Source organism: Solanum stenotomum, unplaced genomic scaffold (assembly GCF_019186545.1).
Source record: "Solanum stenotomum isolate F172 unplaced genomic scaffold, ASM1918654v1 scaffold30406, whole genome shotgun sequence".
NCBI lineage: Eukaryota > Viridiplantae > Streptophyta > Magnoliopsida > Solanales > Solanaceae > Solanum > Solanum stenotomum.
Genome location: NW_026030956.1, coordinates 312,221 through 331,443, shown reverse-complemented (window position 1 = coordinate 331,443; position 19,223 = coordinate 312,221). Strand labels below are relative to the sequence as shown.

The 19,223-nt window shown below is 30.3% G+C and overlaps 2 protein-coding genes across 5 annotated transcripts in view; both read left to right on the top strand.

Annotated features, from left to right (window-relative positions):
- Nucleotides 1-1,441: 1,441 nt before the first annotated feature.
- LOC125851892 (protein RDM1-like) lies at nt 1,442-2,094 on the top strand. The gene is made up of 2 exons (XM_049531638.1): nt 1,442-1,460; nt 1,544-2,094. Exons 1-2 carry the CDS (start codon nt 1,442-1,444, stop codon nt 1,924-1,926), a joined length of 402 nt encoding a protein of 133 aa, XP_049387595.1. The 3' UTR covers nt 1,927-2,094.
- A 10,726-nt stretch (nt 2,095-12,820) lies between these two features.
- LOC125851848 (serine/threonine-protein kinase STY13-like) overlaps nt 12,821-19,223 on the top strand; it is a 145,918-nt gene continuing 139,515 nt past the window's right edge. Inside the window, exons 1-8 of one of the 4 annotated variants that reach the window (XM_049531592.1) lie at nt 12,821-12,926; nt 13,357-13,735; nt 15,722-15,843; nt 16,022-16,227; nt 16,302-16,476; nt 16,681-16,815; nt 17,234-17,429; nt 17,712-17,741. In XM_049531592.1, coding sequence (XP_049387549.1) covers nt 13,402-13,735; nt 15,722-15,843; nt 16,022-16,227; nt 16,302-16,476; nt 16,681-16,815; nt 17,234-17,429; nt 17,712-17,731 — 1,188 coding nt within the window. In that variant the 5' untranslated portion in view covers nt 12,821-12,926; nt 13,357-13,401 and the 3' untranslated portion in view covers nt 17,732-17,741. Of the gene's footprint in view, nt 12,927-13,083; nt 13,125-13,207; nt 13,247-13,356; nt 13,736-15,721; nt 15,844-16,021; nt 16,228-16,301; nt 16,477-16,680; nt 16,816-17,233; nt 17,430-17,711; nt 17,969-19,223 lie in introns of those variants that run through there. The other 3 variants (XM_049531589.1, XM_049531591.1, XM_049531590.1) reach the window with 3 other exon arrangements.

Below are 19,223 nucleotides of genomic sequence, written 5' to 3'. Positions count from 1 at the left end.
ACATATCAGGATTAATGAGTTATAATTAGTTTATTTCTTTAACTTCAGATTTACTCGAAAGAGAAATCTCAATCTTAATGATACTCTAATCAACTATCGAATTCAAGAGACTCGATAGAATTTTAGATGTGATCAATGAATATGGTCAAATTTAGACTATCATTATGAACTTCTTTCGTCTTTTATTATTGATATTAAACGTCATAGTTACCAATTGTTTTAAATTATCATTAATCTATAAACATGGTTCATAACCACCACTAACTCTCTTTAGTAGTTAACAAGATTTGATTGAATTATTATGTGTATCAATCCCTGTGGAGATGATTTTTATACTATACTATCTTTGACTAGTGAACGTTAAACTTATAGTGTGTTTGTGCTCGTCAGACGTTGAACATTAACTCACCTCTATTCAGAACCATCAGCCAAATAAGCTCTATAGCTTCCCACAGATGATGCAACCTAGACCGGATTATGTTTCAAATCGGTTCCATCATCAAAATCATCCCAAGAACCTTTAGAAGCTCTGTCGTTATATATGTTTCGCGCTTCACATGTTCTTTTGAGTAATGCTTCACTTGAAATTCCCCTGGCTTCAAATCCCTGAAGGGTTGCCTGTCTCATGCAAATGACCGGTGATACAAGTCATAGTTGTTGTAGATATATCATCAACTTTCTCAAGTGCTTCTTTTTGAGATTGTCTTAAAAATATTTTTATTTTTTTTGAAAGATCAAATTTATATTATTGGAATTGGTACAAAAATACCCTTCGTTAATCTATTGACCACAAAATTTCCTTGGGTTAATCTTTGTGGCCCTTTTATACCATTTTTACTAACAACCTAATTAGTTCATTTACTTAACATTGTCAATTAATACGTGGCACTATCTGATTTGTTGTAAGAATAATTAACCAACACCCAACCCAACTAAAACCCAATCATTCTAAAGGAAAAATAACCTAAAGCATTAGATTCTTATATAAAAAAACAGAGATTAAAATAACCCAAAAATTATTATTAAGTGTATTTTAGGCCTTCTCCGTAAAATAAATAAGTTTTAAATGAAAACTAAAACTAAAAATATTAAAATAATAAAACTTAATTCAAGAAGTTGATAACTTGATTTGAGAATACTAATTTGATGCTTTAACGCACATTTTGCAATATTTGATAAAAAAAAATATAGCAAATTCCTACACTGTAGCTCTGATTTTCCTCGTGATATGACAATGATTATGTTCCACAGAATCATCCAAAAGAGGACATATAAAAAACGTGATCTAGTTTTATCGTTTATGTCACGTTTTTCTCCACCACCTGATTACTCTCCCCTATATATAAGAAGTCCTCTCTTCGAGTGTAAGCATAGAAAGAAATTAGAAAGAGCTAAGCTTCTTTGAATGGTTCAACTGTTTTTTATTTTCTTTTTGTTTTCCATGGCCGATCAGGACTTAGGTATAGATTATTTCTACCTTCCTTTTAATTTCCTACTTACTTTTACCTTTTTTGTTTGCTTACATGTGGGCTTTATAATGCAGATGTTATACTCAGAAAAGCAAGAATGTACCAAGAGTACATGCAGATGGTTCCTCTCCCCACAAGGAAGTCCTCTCTGATTCCTTGTAACTCCTGGATGGGGTTGGCTGCATCAATGAAGGAGTTATATGGGCAACCATTGCACTACCTGACCAACCTGTCAATGAAGCAGTGGGATTATTTGAGGATTGGGGCCAATGATGAAGATGTTCCATTGGATACACTCATCGATCCAGCCAAAGCTGAAGCAAGCATTTGGCTTATAGAAGAAATGCATAGGAATACTACATCTCCTTTTTTCATTGCTAGGCTCTGGCATGGTGATCCCATGTATCATGTTTATATTGATGCAATTTTCCCAGAGTTGAAGAATCCATCCAAATAGATTATGCTGCAAATACCAATCCATCTTATATATGGACTTGGTCTAGAATCTTGAATTTCTAGTTTCTTTCTAAATGTAATCCCCATCCGCATTAGTATCATCTTCCCTAAGACAAAACTATGTACGTTTTGAAAAATGAGTATCTTATGAATGTTTTTGAGTTTATCTCCTCTTCTCTTAGAGATGTCATTTTCTTGCGAATCGAGCATTTGTTTTGCCTAATTAAGGTATATAAGTTTTCATAGTGTTGGGTTCGTTCACCCACACTCCAATCATGTGAATTCCATCCATAATATTGTTCTTGAGGTTGAATGATTTGAATTCTTGATGGGTGTTCTTGAGGTTTTATTCTTCATGCTTTGTTTATGGAGTTGATGAATTCTTGAGGTGAGGATTTCGATTTTTGAGGGTTGTTAATTGTTGAGGAAAAGTCAGTAGATTCTCGTGTACTTGTATTGAGTAATTGAATCTAAGGAAAAATTTGAGGAAAATAATCGATCCTAGGCAAATTAGGGTCAGAAAACGAGAAGAAAAATTTGTTGGATCGTTTTGGAAAGGGGCTGGGGGGCCGCGCCCCAGATGCGCCAGGAGGGCTGGCGTGGGGCGGCAGAATCGACCCCAATAGTTGGAGGCCTGGCGCGACGCGCTACCCCTGTGCCCAGAGCGTCAGGCCACCTTCTTCTTCGTTCATCGATCCGTACTTGTCCCTTCGAGTTGAGCTTTCATTCCTTTCTTAATTCTAACTATCTAAACTACATTTAATCATCACGAGGTCCTTCATATCATGAATCGTAACTCTTAAATTCATAATTCAAATTCAATAAAAGATAAAGAGTCGAGTTTGAAAGAGTCTTTTGAGTTATTTTGAGAAGTCTTTTACAAACTTTTAAAACTTGTTTTAAGACTTGAGTACTTGAGTATGAGAATGAGGAGAGTTGAGTTTCATTTTTAAAATAAATATATGAGAACTAAGTATTCCTAAGAGCAATTGTTTTACATTTAAAATGAGAGGAAACATCGATTTCCAAATGAGTTTATGAGAAGTTTTGAGTACTATCTCTTTTAAGAGAACCCTTTTGAGTAATAATATCAAAGTTTGAGGATGAGAAAATGTTTTTAAGCATATGAGCATGAGTTATATTATTGGGAGTAATATTGAGCACCGATATGGGGACAAGTTCAGACAACTCAAAGTCCTCATAAACATGTATGCCAATGTAGGCAAAAATTAAAGGGTCATACTTTTTAGATGATTCTTTATTGATTTTTGAGCATAGCTTAGTGGATTCATTTAGTTCAGGATGTCTTATACTCCGGCAAGGTATATGACAATTCTGACAGCGTGGGCGAGACGTTGTATCATCACATAGCTCATAGTGATGGTTGTCGGTTAGAAAATCTCCCAAATAAGAGTAAAAGAGTTATTATTGTATTTTTAAATACATTAAGTTATTATCTACTATGTTAAAAGCTTTCTTTATAATGCATATTTATTGTTGCTTTTATATTGAACTGAGTTGAGTACTTCTGAGTTTGAGTATCCTTGACTATCTTTGAGTTGAGTTGAGTTGAGATGAGGTGAGCATGTTTTTTCCTTTTTATTAGTTCAAGCTTATGTCTGTGCTTTAGAGTTCCCCTTGAATGCTTGTACATTCCATGTACTAACGCCATTTGATCTGCATCTTTCATGATGCAGATACAAGTAACCAGGGTCATCAACATGCACTTTGTTGATACCACTTGCAGTTCGAGTTAGCTTTGGTGAGCCTCCTTGCTTCCGAAGGATTCCATTCGTGGGTCTTGTCTCGACTTCCATATTTGTTATTTAGAGGTTTCATAGATAGATAATAGTGTTTTGAGGAGTCTTTTCCATTTCTTTGTTTAACGTTTTAAAAGACTTGAGTTGTTTATTTCTGGCTAGTTGAATATTCTTATATATTTTGAGTTATTTATTTGAGACAGTTGAGTTAAATCTTTGCAATTGTGTTCATATATTGTTGAGTAAGTCTTTCCCTGAGTATTGAGCCATGCCAAGGGTTCGCTTGTGGCCAGCAATGGTTCTCGAGTGCCGGTCACGTCCAGGATGTAGGCTCGGGGCGTGACACAAAACATGAAAACATGCGAACTCATCCATCTTGTGACTTGTGAGGATTCCCAACAAATCACGATCGATAATACAAGTCGTGCTTGTTGTAGATGTCATCAACTTTCTCAAGGGCTTCTTTTTGAGATTGTGTTAAAAAAATAGTTTTTTAAATGATCGAATTCATATTATGTGGTTGAATATTTTATATTGTAATATATAGTTAAAAAATAATGTATATATTATGGAATAAAATATTAAAATAAATAAGTCTTAAATGAAAACTAAAACTAAAACTAAAACTAAAACTAAAATAAAATAAAATAATAAAACTTAATTCAAGAAGTTGATAACTTGATTTGTGAATACTAATTTGATGCTTTAATGCACATTTTGCAATACTTGATAGAAAAAATAAAAATAGCAAATTCGTACATTGTAGCTCTTATTTTCCTCGTGATATGACAATGATTATGTTCCATAGAATCATCCAAAAGAGGACATATAGAAAACGTGATCTAGTTTTATCGCTAATGTCACGTTTTTCTCCACCACCTGACTACTCTCCCTATATATAAGAAGTCCTCTCTTCGAGTATAAGAATAGAAAGAAATTAGAAGGAGCAAGGGAAAAATAATAGATTATCTCCGGAAGAAATTAACACCTAAGGAAATACGACTCTTTCTGAATGAGTTGGTGTTTGATGGTGAGAGAGAAATCCTTGAATGCACTGTTTTATTCAGATGGGTGAAACAGTGGCTGAAACGGGTCTCTTGGTACTATACTGTTGCAGCATCAACGGAAGTAACCATTGATCAGTTGATGAAAGTTCCTATGTGTAGTAAATCCTCTGAATGGTTCAACTGTTTTTTATTCTCTTTTTGGTTTTCATGGCCGATCAGGATTTAAGTATAGATTATTTCTACCTTCCTTTTAGTTTCCTACTTACTTTTACTTTTTCATTTCCTTTCATGTATGTTTTGAAAAATGATTATCTAATGTTCTTTGTGGATGTCGACTTTAAGAAATGCAAGGTAACAAATAAGAAATATCTTTAAACAACTAAAGTATCCCAAATAAAGATAATAATTAATCTAAAAGAGTTCTTTTATGCTAGAAATCATTCTTTATTTTGAATATTGAAATTTAATTAAAAAATTTATTCTACTAAATAAGTAACTGGTGAAATACTAAAATATACAAATTTCATTTTATTTAATTTTTTTTATCGAATTTGGCTCCTTTCCATTCTCTTCTTTCCATTTTCCCCAAGTTTTCCTCTTTTTGATTTTGTTTTAGTTAGTTTTTTTTAGATGATTTCTTAAATTGAGTTTAGCACTTTTGACTTGAACATGCATGTAAATATTTGGTTGATTTATAAATCTGACCTTTTGGGTCTGGTTGGCCAAAAAAAAAATCACGATTTAGATAATTAATATTTTGTGTATTAATTTGCTTGAAAAAACTTTAGTAATCCCATAATTATAGCAACATATATCTTATCCATAAATATATTTAAATAAAATTCTCTTCCTATCTTTTTTTTTTCCCTACCAAGTGTCTATCTTCCAATTCCAATTGAGATAATTGATTTTCTGAACTGAAACCAATTTAGAAAATTGAATTCCCTGATAAAAATTTGAATATTTTACTCTGCTTTCATGCAATTGGTTGTTGTCAAATTTTTTTTTACAACAAATTTTTTGGACGCAAGGAGGGAGAAAAGAGATGAAATAAATGGTAGTTTTTAAATTGATAAGAACACATTTATTTATATAAATTAACTATGGTTAGGTTACACTTTAGTTAATTAAATTCTAGCCATTAATTAAGTATAACTTACATAAATCTCATAGTGTAAGGAGTAAATTACATCTTATTCCTATTTTTTTTTAAATTATAATAATCCCTTAAAATTTGTATCTTCGGATACATAAGTCACCATCCGAATACATTAATTATGATACAAGAAGTATCAATCTGTTACAGTAAAATAGGGAATAAAAACTGAAAATCTAATTAAATCCCATAAATTACGCTTATGTTTCTTCTTACTTTTGATATATACAGGCAAATCCTAATAGGATGAAGAAATTTAAAATTTAAAATTACTTCCCCCTGTTCAGCGAAGTAACCTTTCAGATTTGATTCAAAAAAATTTGTCGAAATTTTGGGTAATCGTGATGAGTTATGAAGGATACAAAAGTGATGAAATTGTTGTTGGGCAAAAGATTTCTTTTGTGAATCTTCAAGTTCATTGAAGATCCTTTCAATTTTAATTCAAGATTGTCAAAAATTTTGAGATTCAAAATAATTCTCCCAGTTCATCGAAAATTCTTTCAATTTCGATTCAAAATTTTGAAAATTTTGCGATTCAAAATTCTTCTCCTAGTTCATTGAAGATCCTTTCAATTTTGATTCAAACACAAATTATACAAATTACAATGTATAATTTGTGTTGTATAAAGCAAGTGAGAGAGAGAAATTTGATATACAAACGTTTTATTTCGATTCAATTGTATACAAATTCAAATTTTATGCAGATATACAAACACATATTAAAATTGAATTGAGGGGCTGCCAGATTTATACAAACGAAAGGTTGCCAGCGATTTATACAAATGAGAGGTTGCCAACGATTTATACAAATGAGAGGCAGCCAACGATTTATACAAATCTGATGCAACATAGCAAACATAAAGTTTGCTATGGAGCGCAATTACACAAACTATAGCTATAGCATACAAATATGGTTTTTATGTTTGCTAAACCTAAAATTTACTCTTAGCTTTTCAAATTACAAAAATCCTTAAAATTTATGGATTTCGTATACATCACTGGACTTCCGGATACATCACTGGATATCCGGATACATAGGTGAGGGATGTATCCGAGAGGAGAGGGATGTATCAGAGAGGGGATAAGACATCCAGATACATCACCGGATTTCCGGATACATCAGTAGCCATCTGGATACATAGGTGAGTGATGTATTTAGAGAGGGGAGGGATGTATCTAAGGGGGATAGAATGTATCAGCGAGAGGAGAGTGATATACCCAAGAGGAGATTTTTGAATTTTTTTTAAATGGTAGGAAATTTTAGAGATTATGATAAAGTAATATGTGTATTAGGTAATTTTTCCTATAAATATAAAGTACATAAAAATAGTTTAATAATTTTGTATACCAAGAAGAAGAAATATATTTGTTAATCAATTTAATAAAATTTTTTTTAGAAAGAATATGATTATATGAATGTAAATAATGTAAACATGAGTAATTTTTTCTCGTGAAGTTGTGATAACAACTGATGATGCACACTAGTTAAAGTCAATTGTTTTCCTTTTATTATATATTATATTATTTTATTTTATTATTTATTTATTATATTATATTATACTAGTTAATAAGCTACAATGCAAAGATTTTTATAGTGTTTAGTTACATTGTAACTATCTTGTTAGCTTTCAACCAAAATGAGTACTTCTTTTAAATAATAAATATAAGATTTTTATAGTATTTAGTTACATTGTAACTATCTTGTTAGCTTTCAACCAAAAGGAGTACTTCTTTTAAATAATAAATATGTCATTGTATGAGTTATTTATTACTCATTCCTTTTGAATTTATTAATCTGATTTTGATCTGACACATAGTTTACGAAAGTAAATTAGATTTTGAGAAAAAGCATTAACTGATACTTGAAGTTGTCCCAGATTTTCAAAAAGACACTTTAACTTTGCGTGCGTCCTATTACCCCTCAAAATATTCAAAATCACAATAAATACACATTTTTTACACAATATTTCTACTTTGGACAAAAATATCCTTCGAATGTGCAATTTCTTAAAAACAAAAAGTGGGACCCATTATTGATGTATTGAAGGATGCTTTGGTAATTTCCTATGATGAATTCGTTTTGTTTGTTTATTTTAAATTTAGTTTACTATACTAAATAATTGTATAAAATATTATAAATCACAATAATTATTTACTTAAATATTCAAAAGATATAAAAATATGTAAAAGATCTGATTAACTCTTCAAATTTTATCGGTGACACATAAATTGGACAAATGAAATAATATATATTATTTGAAAATTACTTAGAAAGTACAATAATTTACAGTAATTAACAATAGAATATTTTAAAGACAAAAAAAATTGATTGAATCTCGAAATTTTATTAGTACCACATAAATTGAGAAAGAAGAAATAACCTTTATTATTTGAAAATTGCGTAAAAGATATTACAAATCATACAACAATAATTAGCAATTTAAAATGTTAAAAGACATAATTTTTTTTACCATAGTTAACAATAATTAAAAAATTAAACTATTTTAAATTAATATTAAAGTTTGATTAACTCTTTAATTTTGTCTTTGTCACATAAATTGAAACAAAAAATGATACATATTGAGCCCGAGTTAGCATGGGCTCAGATGTTTAGTGTATATATAAACATGAAAATTACTATATACATAACATTAATGATGATTGTCATAAATATTTCAATATTTGATTGTAATACAATATTCAAATATAATATTTCAGTAGAGTTGTTATATAGAAATAATTTAACAAAGAATGTATCACTATAATGAATATCGTGTTGTTAGAATATTATTATAGAAAAATATAATATAATATAAAAAATTGATTTTTAAAAATATCAAGCCATTATAATTACAAATGATTGTTATATTAAGATTTGATTATATTTAATAGATCTTATCATATCATATAGAGAATTTTTTTTTTCTTTTAATACTCATCAAATATAAAATATTACTTTTTTCAAACATTTCTAATTTATATTCCATTCTAGTGTTTCTTTTCTATTTAAGGAAACTTAGATCTTATCCAACTTTAAAATCTGTTACATTTTCCACACATTTTGTTAAATTATTCTTTTTTTTGTTACGCTACGTATAAAGGGAATTGAACCTTTTCTATTATTGGCAAAAAGATATATGACATATTACTTCGATTCAATAATTTATTAGGAGCACATTTTAATTGAGAAAAATCCAAGAATGATAAAAAATATTAAATAGTATTTTTATTAAATAATTTCCCTACTCCAAAAGTTAAAGAAAAAAACAAATATGTCTAGATTATTCTGAAACATAGTCGAGGCAATACATTCGAAAAATATAAAAAAAACAATCAAATATAGACGAAGCAAACAAAAAAAACAAAATCGAGAATCACTTATTTTCTCACCCACATAAAAAGAAAAGTAAAAGAATGTCACTTTTAAAAAATACATAATATTTTAATTTTCAATATTCACTTGAGATGCTTAAGATCACAATAGTTAAATGACATTTTAGTGCATTATACATATACTAGTTACAGTAGCCCGTGCTAGCACGGGCCTTACATATATTTTTATTTTTTATTTTAATTTATGTGACATTAATAAAATTTTAACGGTCAAACAATTTTTTTGTATGTTCTTTAAATTTTAAGTTGTTGATTATTGTGGTTAATAATACTTTATATGTAATTTTCAATATTCTCTTTGTCCCAATTTATGTGTCATTGATAAAATTTCGAAAGTCAAGCAAATTTTGTATATGTCTTTTAGAGTTTGAAGTTATTTAATTATTATGAGTTATAGTACATTTTACGTATATGTTACTTTTTCTATCCCAAACTATGTGACATTAGTAGAATTTTGAGAGTTGATCAAATTTTTTGTATGTCCTTTAAATTTTGAAGTTGCTAATTATTGTGTGATTTGTAGTACGTTTCATGTTATTTCAAATAATATATGTTATTTCCTCTATCCTAATTTATATGGCACTAAAGATTTTGAGTTTCAACCAAAATTTATAGATGTCTTTATAATATTTTAGGGTTTAATTACCTCTTTTTGATTTTTAATCCATTAATATGCTTTGTTCACAATTATTAGTAGAGCTACCTTAAACGGTGATGTGGCGCTCTCTATGACCTTCATTGTCATTTTTCTTTTTTCTCCTTGTTTGAATTTTTCTCAATTATATTATTTTTAAAAGTTATTTTCATAACTCACACTTCTTCGTCTTCATAAATTATACTTTTAATTAATATTAATAATATTCATAACTTTCAAACCTTTTATATTCATAACCCCAAAAAATTCAATTTTACATTAAATTCAATTAGGATTTTTTTTATTTTCTTTATGTTAATCTTATTTGAACATTTATTGTATTAAGTAAAAAGTATTCTAATTAATTCTACAAAAGATTCACTAATTGAATGCTGAGAGAAATTAATTAATGTGAGAAAAGTATTGAAAGAAAGACTTAATCCTACTCCATCCGTCCAATAATTATTGTCTATTATACTATTTTGGAATGTCCTACAATACTTGTGCACTTTATGAAATCAATGGATAGTTTACCCCTTATCATTATCTAAATTGCTAATTATTGTTGTATGATTTGTAATATCTTTTACGCAATTTTGAAATAATAAAGGTTATTTCTTCTTTCTCAATTTATGTGGTACTAATAAAATTTCGAGATTCAATCAATTTTTTTGTCTTTAAAATATTCAATTGTTAATTACTGTAAATTATTGTACTTTCTAAGTAATTTTCAAATAATATATATTATTCATTTGTCCAATTTATATGTCACCGATAAAATTTGAAGAGTTAATCAGATATTTTACATATTTTTATATCTTTTGAATATTTAAGTAAATAATTATTGTGATTTATAATATTTTATACAATTATTTAAAAAAAATTAAACAACAAACAAAATGAATTCATCATAGGAAAATTACCAAAGCATCCTTCAATACATCAATAATGGGTCCCACTTTTTGTTTAAAAAAATATGCATATTGGGAGGATATTTTGTCCAAAGTGGAAGTAGAATAAGTATAAAACATTAAAGTCTTTTAAATTTTTAAATTGTTAATTCTTATTGTATGATTTGTAATACGTTTACGCCATTTTCAAATAATAGAGGTCATTTCTTCTTTCTCAATTTATGTAGTACTAAAACTATTTTGAGATTCAATCAATTTTTTTTGTCTTTGAAATATTTCTAGTTGTTAATTACTGTAATTTATAGTACTTTGTAAGAAATTTTCAAATAATACCTATTATTTCATTTGTCCGAATTTATGTGTCACCGGTAAAATTTGAAGAGTTAATCAGATCTTTTATATATTTTTATATCTTTTAAATATTTAAGTAATTAATTATTGTGATTCATAATATTTTATACAATTATTTAGTATAGTAAAATAAATTTAAAAGAAATAAACAAAACGAATTCATCATAGGAAATTACCAAAGCATCCTTCAATACATCAATAATGGGTCCAACTTTTTGTTTTTAAGAAGTTGCACATTCGAAGGATATTTTTGTCCAAAGTGAAAATATTGTGTAAAAAATATGGATTTATTGTGATTTTGAATGTTTTGTGGGATAATAGGACGCACGCAAAGTTAAGGTGTCTTTTTGAAAATCTGGGACAACTTCAAGTATCAGTTAATGTTTTTTCTCAAAATTTAATTTACTTTCGTAAACTATGCGTCAAATCAAAATCAAATTAACAAATTCAAAAGGAATGAGTAATAAATAGCTCATACAATGACATATTTATTATTTAAAAGAAGTACTCCTTTTGGTTGAAGCTAACAAGATAGTTACAATGTAACTAAATACTATAAGAATCTTTGCATTGTGGCTTATTTTATATATATATATATATACACTTCATTTAAGNACATAGTCGAGGCAATACATTCGAAAAATAGAAAAAAACAATCAAATATAGACGAAGCAAACAAAAAAAACAAAATCGAGAATCACTTATTTTCTCACCCACATAAAAAGAAAAGTAAAAGAATGTCACTTTTAAAAAATACATAATATTTTAATTTTCAATATTCACTTGAGATGCTTAAGATCACAATACTTAAATGACATTTTAGTGCATTATACATATATACTTCATTTAAGATCATAAAATTCAAAATTCATTCATAGATTATATTAAAAAAATTTGTCCAACCAAATTAAGACACATTATGCATTCAAGTTTTTAAAAAATCATATTCAATTGATCAAAATCCTTGAAAATGTTTTTTTTTCTTAGAAAAATAAGTTTGAAAAAAATGAATTTTCTATATTAGAAATAAATAAAAACAAATTCAACAATTGACATTTCATATTAATGTATATTGCCACTCCAACACACCTCATATTCACTCACCCCAAAGCTCCCATCTCCACCACCCGACCCAACCCGACCATATTATATACAAATATATTTATAATAATATTATTTATTTACCACAAATAAAGAAAAAAAAATCACTTATTCACCTAAAAAACAATATTTTTCTTCTTACCCCAAACACACCCATAAAGTAAATTAGAGAGGAGTAATTTTTTTATTTCCTTTTTTTTTGTCCACTCGATATTTAATATATTAGAATTTCAATTAAATTCAACTCGTATTTTGGGTGTCACTCCTAATATGAGAGGGGATTTGTAAAATAAATAAATATATAATACCAAAACCAAGGACATTTTGGTCAATTCACATGTTTGTTCTATACAAATGGATGAATTTATGTTTTACAGGTAATTTAGTTGAAAGGATTTGCACGGAAAATAGTACAATTATTCTCTTTGTTTGTTTGGTAGGGAGTATCTTATGCTTTTATGAAGAAAAAATAAACATTATTAATGGTAAATAAAAATAATTAAACCTTTTTTTAGGCGTATTTTTCTCCCCCATTAACATTTTTCCTTTTTTTCTCTGAAATTCTCTGACTTTTTCTCACAAGAAAAATCAAAGCAGAAAAAGAAGATTTGGGTCAAACTTTGCGTCTGTAAATGTTTATGGCAAAATCTTCTTTTTCTGCATATGGGTTTTTGATTTCAGATTGTGGGTATTATTCTTTTTCCCTTCAAATTTTTTAAATATTTTTTTTGTTTTTTTTTTATTGTGGTCTTTGTCTGGGGAATTTAAGGTCGTTTTCTAAGGGTTTACTTTTTTTTTTCTTTTTTAATTTAATTGGTTTTCATTTATGTGTCAATGGATTGGTTGGTGATGAGAAAAAGGTTGCGTCTTTGAACAGATCCTAAAAGTCAGTTTCTTTTTATTTGGTTTGAATTTTTCTTGCCCTTTTTTTAGTAATTTATACTATTTATTTGTCAAATTTGGAAAAAAAGAATCATAGTTGGAATTGAAATTTGGGTTTTTGGGAAGGTGTGAGTTTTATATTTTTCATGTTCATTAGTTTATTGAAATGAAAATGAAAGATATCCTTATTTTGTATTGATTTGTTTTCTGATATGAACTTTTTTTTTGGTTTTCAGATCAGAAATCTGCTAAAAGTTTGAAGCTTTGTTGGTATTGTTTATATGGATTTGAATAGTAAGGAGAAAGTTGAAGAAGGGTCTAAATTGGAAGGGGTAGGTACTGTTAGTAATAACAATATGGAATCGAAGAGTCTTCGAAGCATTAGTAGCAAAGATATGATATTCAGGGCTGATAAAATTGATCTGAAAAGTTTGGATGTTCAATTGGAAAAGCATTTGAGTCGAGTTTGGTCGAACAATTTAGAGAAACAAAATCAACAAAGGCCTAAGGAAGTATGGGAGATTGATCCTTTAAAGTTGGAAATTAAGTATCTTGTAGCTAAGGGTACCTATGGTACTGTTTATCGCGGTACCTATGACAATCAAGATGTTGCAGGTAACATTAGATTCTATGTTTGTTTTTATGATCTTGGTTGCTACATGTTGTATTGTGATTTTTGGGACTTGATCTGTAGTTAAATAATGCAAACATTCAACCGAGTGCAACATTTAGCCTTCTTGTAGCGTGGGTGCATAGTATTATACCAGAAATGCCTAGTTTTATAGAAAGATCACGGGTTCATGTGCCCGATATTTTAGCCTATAAAGTAGTCCTTGTTTTTCAGTTTTATCTAGATAACTAGATATCGTTGTTTATATTTTGATACTATTCATTCCCTTTAATACACAAACAAGTAAAAGAAACTAGAAGCAAGATTCATTGTGATTGTTGATGAAATAAGTTGAGCTGGATATCGATTGTAATTGGACTGTAGTGGAAGCGAGTTCTGTGAACTTTGATATGGCTATTGATGATATCCATTTTTAACCTTTTCGTAACTAATTTGGTTGTCTAGAAAACTAAGTCCAAGTCCACTAGTTTTTCTCTGTTTATCAGATAGTGAATGACTATATTAAATGGCCTGCACAAGTAATACCGTATAAAAGCTGTTTTTTTTTGTAGATTAACTTGTTTGCAATGAATTTATTGATATTCACTACCAGGATTTGAAGCACTGAACTGTACTGTTTGCATTGCAGTTTGCCCTAAATGATTATTGTTTTATATTATAATTACCTAAAACACTATTTTTCTGATAAGACTTATAGGGTTGACAATGAAAATTCCTTTTATTCTCTTCTCAACAATAAAAAATAAGGTTCTTTCTATCCTCTCTTCTTATGTGGTTGCTTGAGGGTGCTTGGATAAAATTTACTGCAGAGAGTGGCTCAACTTGGTGAGATTATGTTCCTTGTTCACATCATGCATAAACATTTAATAGTGAGAAGAAAAGACAGTGTGTTGAGAACCATGAGGTCTCATGTTCAAATCCCAGTGATTTCTTCCCATCTGTCTTGAACATGGGGGATAGAGTTACCTGGTACCTATTGTTGGTGGGTGGTGATAGGTATCTCGTGGAATTAGTCGAGGTGTGTGAAAGCTGGCCCTGACCATACGGTTATCATAAAAATAAAAAAAAGACACAGAAGTATAAATCTTAATTCATTCCATAATGGTCTGCTGAAAGGCCTATACCTCAAGGTCAAATTTCTTCACCAAAGTCCAAGCTGAAAATATACGCGTAAATAGTGGTCTGCTGAAGGGCCGACGTACCTGCTAAAAGTTTTCTAAATGTGTCAAGATTTCTAGGATTTTGTCAGGGAACATTTTTCTCAATTAAGCTATTTAGGCCACTAATTTTTTGGGACTTAGTTGTTGTTGTTGTTAGCTATTTAGTCCAGTATTTTCCACTTACGCAGCGAAATCTTCAAAGAAGCTGTGTTTGCAGTGAAATTAACAGCACTTCTGTAGAGCGGAACTATTAAACATTTTACTGACTGTAAATTATGTATTTCAATTTACCACAGAGAGTTCTAACTGAAATATGTGCATTTCCAAAGGTATTTATTTCAGTGTTTCAATGAACCAATTCTACTTATTCATGGTTAAAATGAGTCAGCTTTCTTTCTTCCCCCTGTCCCCCCCTTCCACCCCCAAAAGAGTAAAAAATATCGAGTTTGTGCAATATATTCTGTCTTATAGCTATATGCTGCAAATTTGAAAAGTAAAATCAGAATTTAAACATCCTTGTGGATAACGGAAATCTTGATGCTGGAAACGAACTTTGTTCCAAAGATATAGAAATGTGTGGATACATGAAGAGGACATTTGGGCATGACGTTACGTCATTCACTTCAAAGTGTCATGATTAGACTAACTTGAGCCAATGAACTCCGCAGAATTTGTAACAGTATGTTGGATAAATTATATATGAAAAAGAACTTCTGCCAATTAATGAAAATAATCAACAGTATTCTCAAAGTTTTTCAGGAATTTTACCAACCACCGGTAAGAGTTTCTTATGGAATGTTATTTGTGTAGTGAAACTATTGGACTGGGGAGAGGATGGCATGGCCACAGCTGCTGAAACTGCTTCTCTGCGGGCATCATTTCAGCAGGAGGTTGCTGTTTGGCACAAACTTGACAATCCGAATGTTACCAGAGTACTTAATCTTTTTCCTAAATTGGTTCCTCACTTTTCAGCTTTTAATTATGAATATTTCTATTAAGTTATTGCCATGCAGCTTAAAGCAAGCTTTGACAATTTTAGATTTGGTATGTAGGATCCAATTATTTAACTCAATGTTCTGAATTTCCATTTGATTGTGTTTGTGCTTTCAGTTCGTTGGTGCTTCTATGGGTACTTCAAATCTTAAGATTCCTTCGAAGAATCCTTCTGATGGTTACACCACCCTTCCTTCTCGAGCTTGTTGTGTTCTTGTGGAATTTCTCCATGGCGGAACATTGAAAAACTACTTGTACAAAAACAGGAAGAAGAAGCTTGCCTTTAAGATTGTCCATCAGCTTGCTCTTGATTTGGCCAGAGGGTACGTCTTTTTCCAACATTGTTTTCTTGATAATTATACCCAATAATGCTTATTTTCTTCTTCCAATTGTGCAGGCTGAGCTATTTGCACTCAAAAAAGATTGTACATCGTGATGTGAAAGCTGAAAACATGTTGTTAGACACTAGTAGAAATTTAAAAATTGCTGATTTTGGAGTTGCTCGTGTTGAAGCACAAAATCCCAAAGACATGACCGGGGAAACTGGAACCCTTGGCTACATGGCCCCAGAGGTATTCCCACTTTTATGAGAGTTGTTTGGGTTGGCTTTGCCCGTCTGAGATATATTATGTCAGCTGATATTGTCACTTGTCTATCCTCTCCCTATATCTTTTAAGAAAATTCTTCTTACTTTTGTGTTAATATTATTTCTACGTCACATCAAATCTACTTTTTCTCTATCATGTACAAAGGATTTAATCACATGCATTGTGCAGGTACTTGATGGCAAGCCCTACAACAGAAAATGTGATGTATATAGCTTTGGTATTTGCTTATGGGAAATTTATTGCTGTGATCTCCCGTATCTAGATCTAAGCTTCGCTGAAGTCTCTTCTGCCGTTGTTAGACAGGTTTGTTCTCTGATTTACTAGTAAAAACATAGTAACACAATATCTTTTCTTATGTTGCTCTGTCTCTCCAATATTGTTGCCTATGTCATGCACACAAAATAGCTTGGATACTATATACTATATACCTTTGAGTGCTCATGCACTTCAGTATTAGAGGGCATGCTTACCTTTCTCGACTCATTGCTCATATGTTGTGTTGATCGAACTCTCCAAATTGTTGTTGCACCTGTGTCGGATCTTCCAAAATGCACTATTTTTGGAGTATCCGACACACACCTGTCGATTGTTTTGAAGAGTCCAAGCAACAGTCATAAGTCATATCTTGAGTTAATACTGGTCTGTTATCTTTCTGTCTTTCTTAATGTGTGAAAAACACACTTGCTGCTTAAATTATTCACATGTTATAACCATCTTGCAGAATTTGCGACCAAGTATCCCAAAATGTTGTCCAAGCTCTGTATCAAATATCATGAAGAAATGCTGGGACGCAAATCCAGACAAACGACCTGAAATGGATGAGGTAGTGAAAATGTTGGAAGCCATTGACACAAACAAAGGAGGAGGAATGATACCCGAAGACCAAGTTATACAAGGCTGTTTCTGCATTGTTCGTAGTAAGGGTCCATAGTCTTTGTTTACTCTACTTTTTAGCCCTGTTGCTCATGTTGATGAAATTGTACTGTTAATTCATTCGGTTGCTTGAATGCTTAGAGCATGATGTTGGAAAATCTTCCTCAATTGTTGTAAACGAGTATAGCTGGTGTAAAGTTCAAGAATTTTAAGTTTGATCTTTTCACGAGAACCTTCCGTTCTCCTCCTTCCTTGATGTGGATGTACAGCTCAGACTTCGCGCTATTTTTCTCCAGATTGCAATTATTTCTTCTTTTTCTTTTCAGGGAAACTCCGATGTTTCTAATCCACTGGCCTGATTGTGCCAGAGAAGCCCAGTATGGGGATTCTAGCGCTCCCTATCGAAGAGAAGATTTCATTTTAAAGCAATTCTTCAAGTATATAGTTTGGCAAAAGATTTCTGTTTCTGTTATGCCATATGGTAATGGCAAGACTACAGGCTGTTTTTTTGGTTTTCTGTTAAAGTTGAACATGAGATTTCAGAGTCATTGGTGCTAATAATATGACCATTTTGCCCTCTTGATTAGTACAATCCAATTGTTCTTATTGTGGCATATTGGCTATTTGCTCTGAAAAATGTCAAGAATCCAATCTAACTTCTCTAAGCTTTTGGCTTTTGTGTCCTATTTGTGGTCATGATGTTCAAAAAATTTCTTAAGTGGGATTTTCCCAAATTGATCATAAAACATTGAGTATTTGTTTTGACTTAGGATTATAGTTAAGTGGATTCCAACACACAAAACCATTGGGAATTTGTCCAAAGACAATGAGAATTGACTTCTTTTTTTGTTCTTTTGCTTGGTCTTGTCCTCTTTCCTTTCTTGACATGACACAATTCCTTAATTCCTCAAGATATGATGTGCATGACCACCTCTTATTCTTTTGTATTTTCCATACTTGTTTTTATTATGTCTTACTTGAATCGAGAGCTTATCATAAACAATTTCTCTATCTTCAGTATAAAGTAGGGGTAAGATTGCGTACACACCACCTCCAAACTCCACTTGTGCATTACACTGGATTTGTTATTGATGTGTACAAAAGTAAAACCCAAAAATTACATTCAAGGTTATGATGACCGAGTTGTCAATAGAGTGTGATGAAAGTCATGACAAATCAGGTTTTGAGTCTCACTTGAGAGAAAAAAGAAGTGATAAATGATTTTTTCTTATCAGCCTAATTTTTGTTGAAAAAAAGGTAATCTATACATGTATTGTCATGATGGACTCAATTTGACAAGACACCTTATTTATTATCGAATAGATGTAAAAAAGAAAAACTGTTATTTTAATCTACGTGAATGCATAATGCAGTGGCCTCAATTTGACAAGGCACTTTATTTATTATCGACTAATTGTAAAAAAGAAAAAATATTGTTTTAATCTATGTGAATGCATGATGCTTCATCCACCATGTTGCTTTTGGCTAGACACCTTATTTATTATCGAATAAAAATAAAAAAGAAAAACTTATTATTATATTCTGCATAAATACATGATACTTCGTCCACCAGATTCACCATATTACTTTTGACCAGACACCTTATTTATTATCAAATAAATATAAAAAAAAAACTTATTATTATATCGTACATAAATGCGTAATGCTTCGTACACCATCTGCTTTCATTTTCTGTCATTCTAATTTCTACCCTGTCATACAGAAGGATTATTCTATAGGACTCGTGCACGCAATTTGACATTTTGTTATGCAAATTGTACCTTCCAAATATCTAACGATTTTTTAAAATTAAATTGACCTTTATCAGATAATAAAAA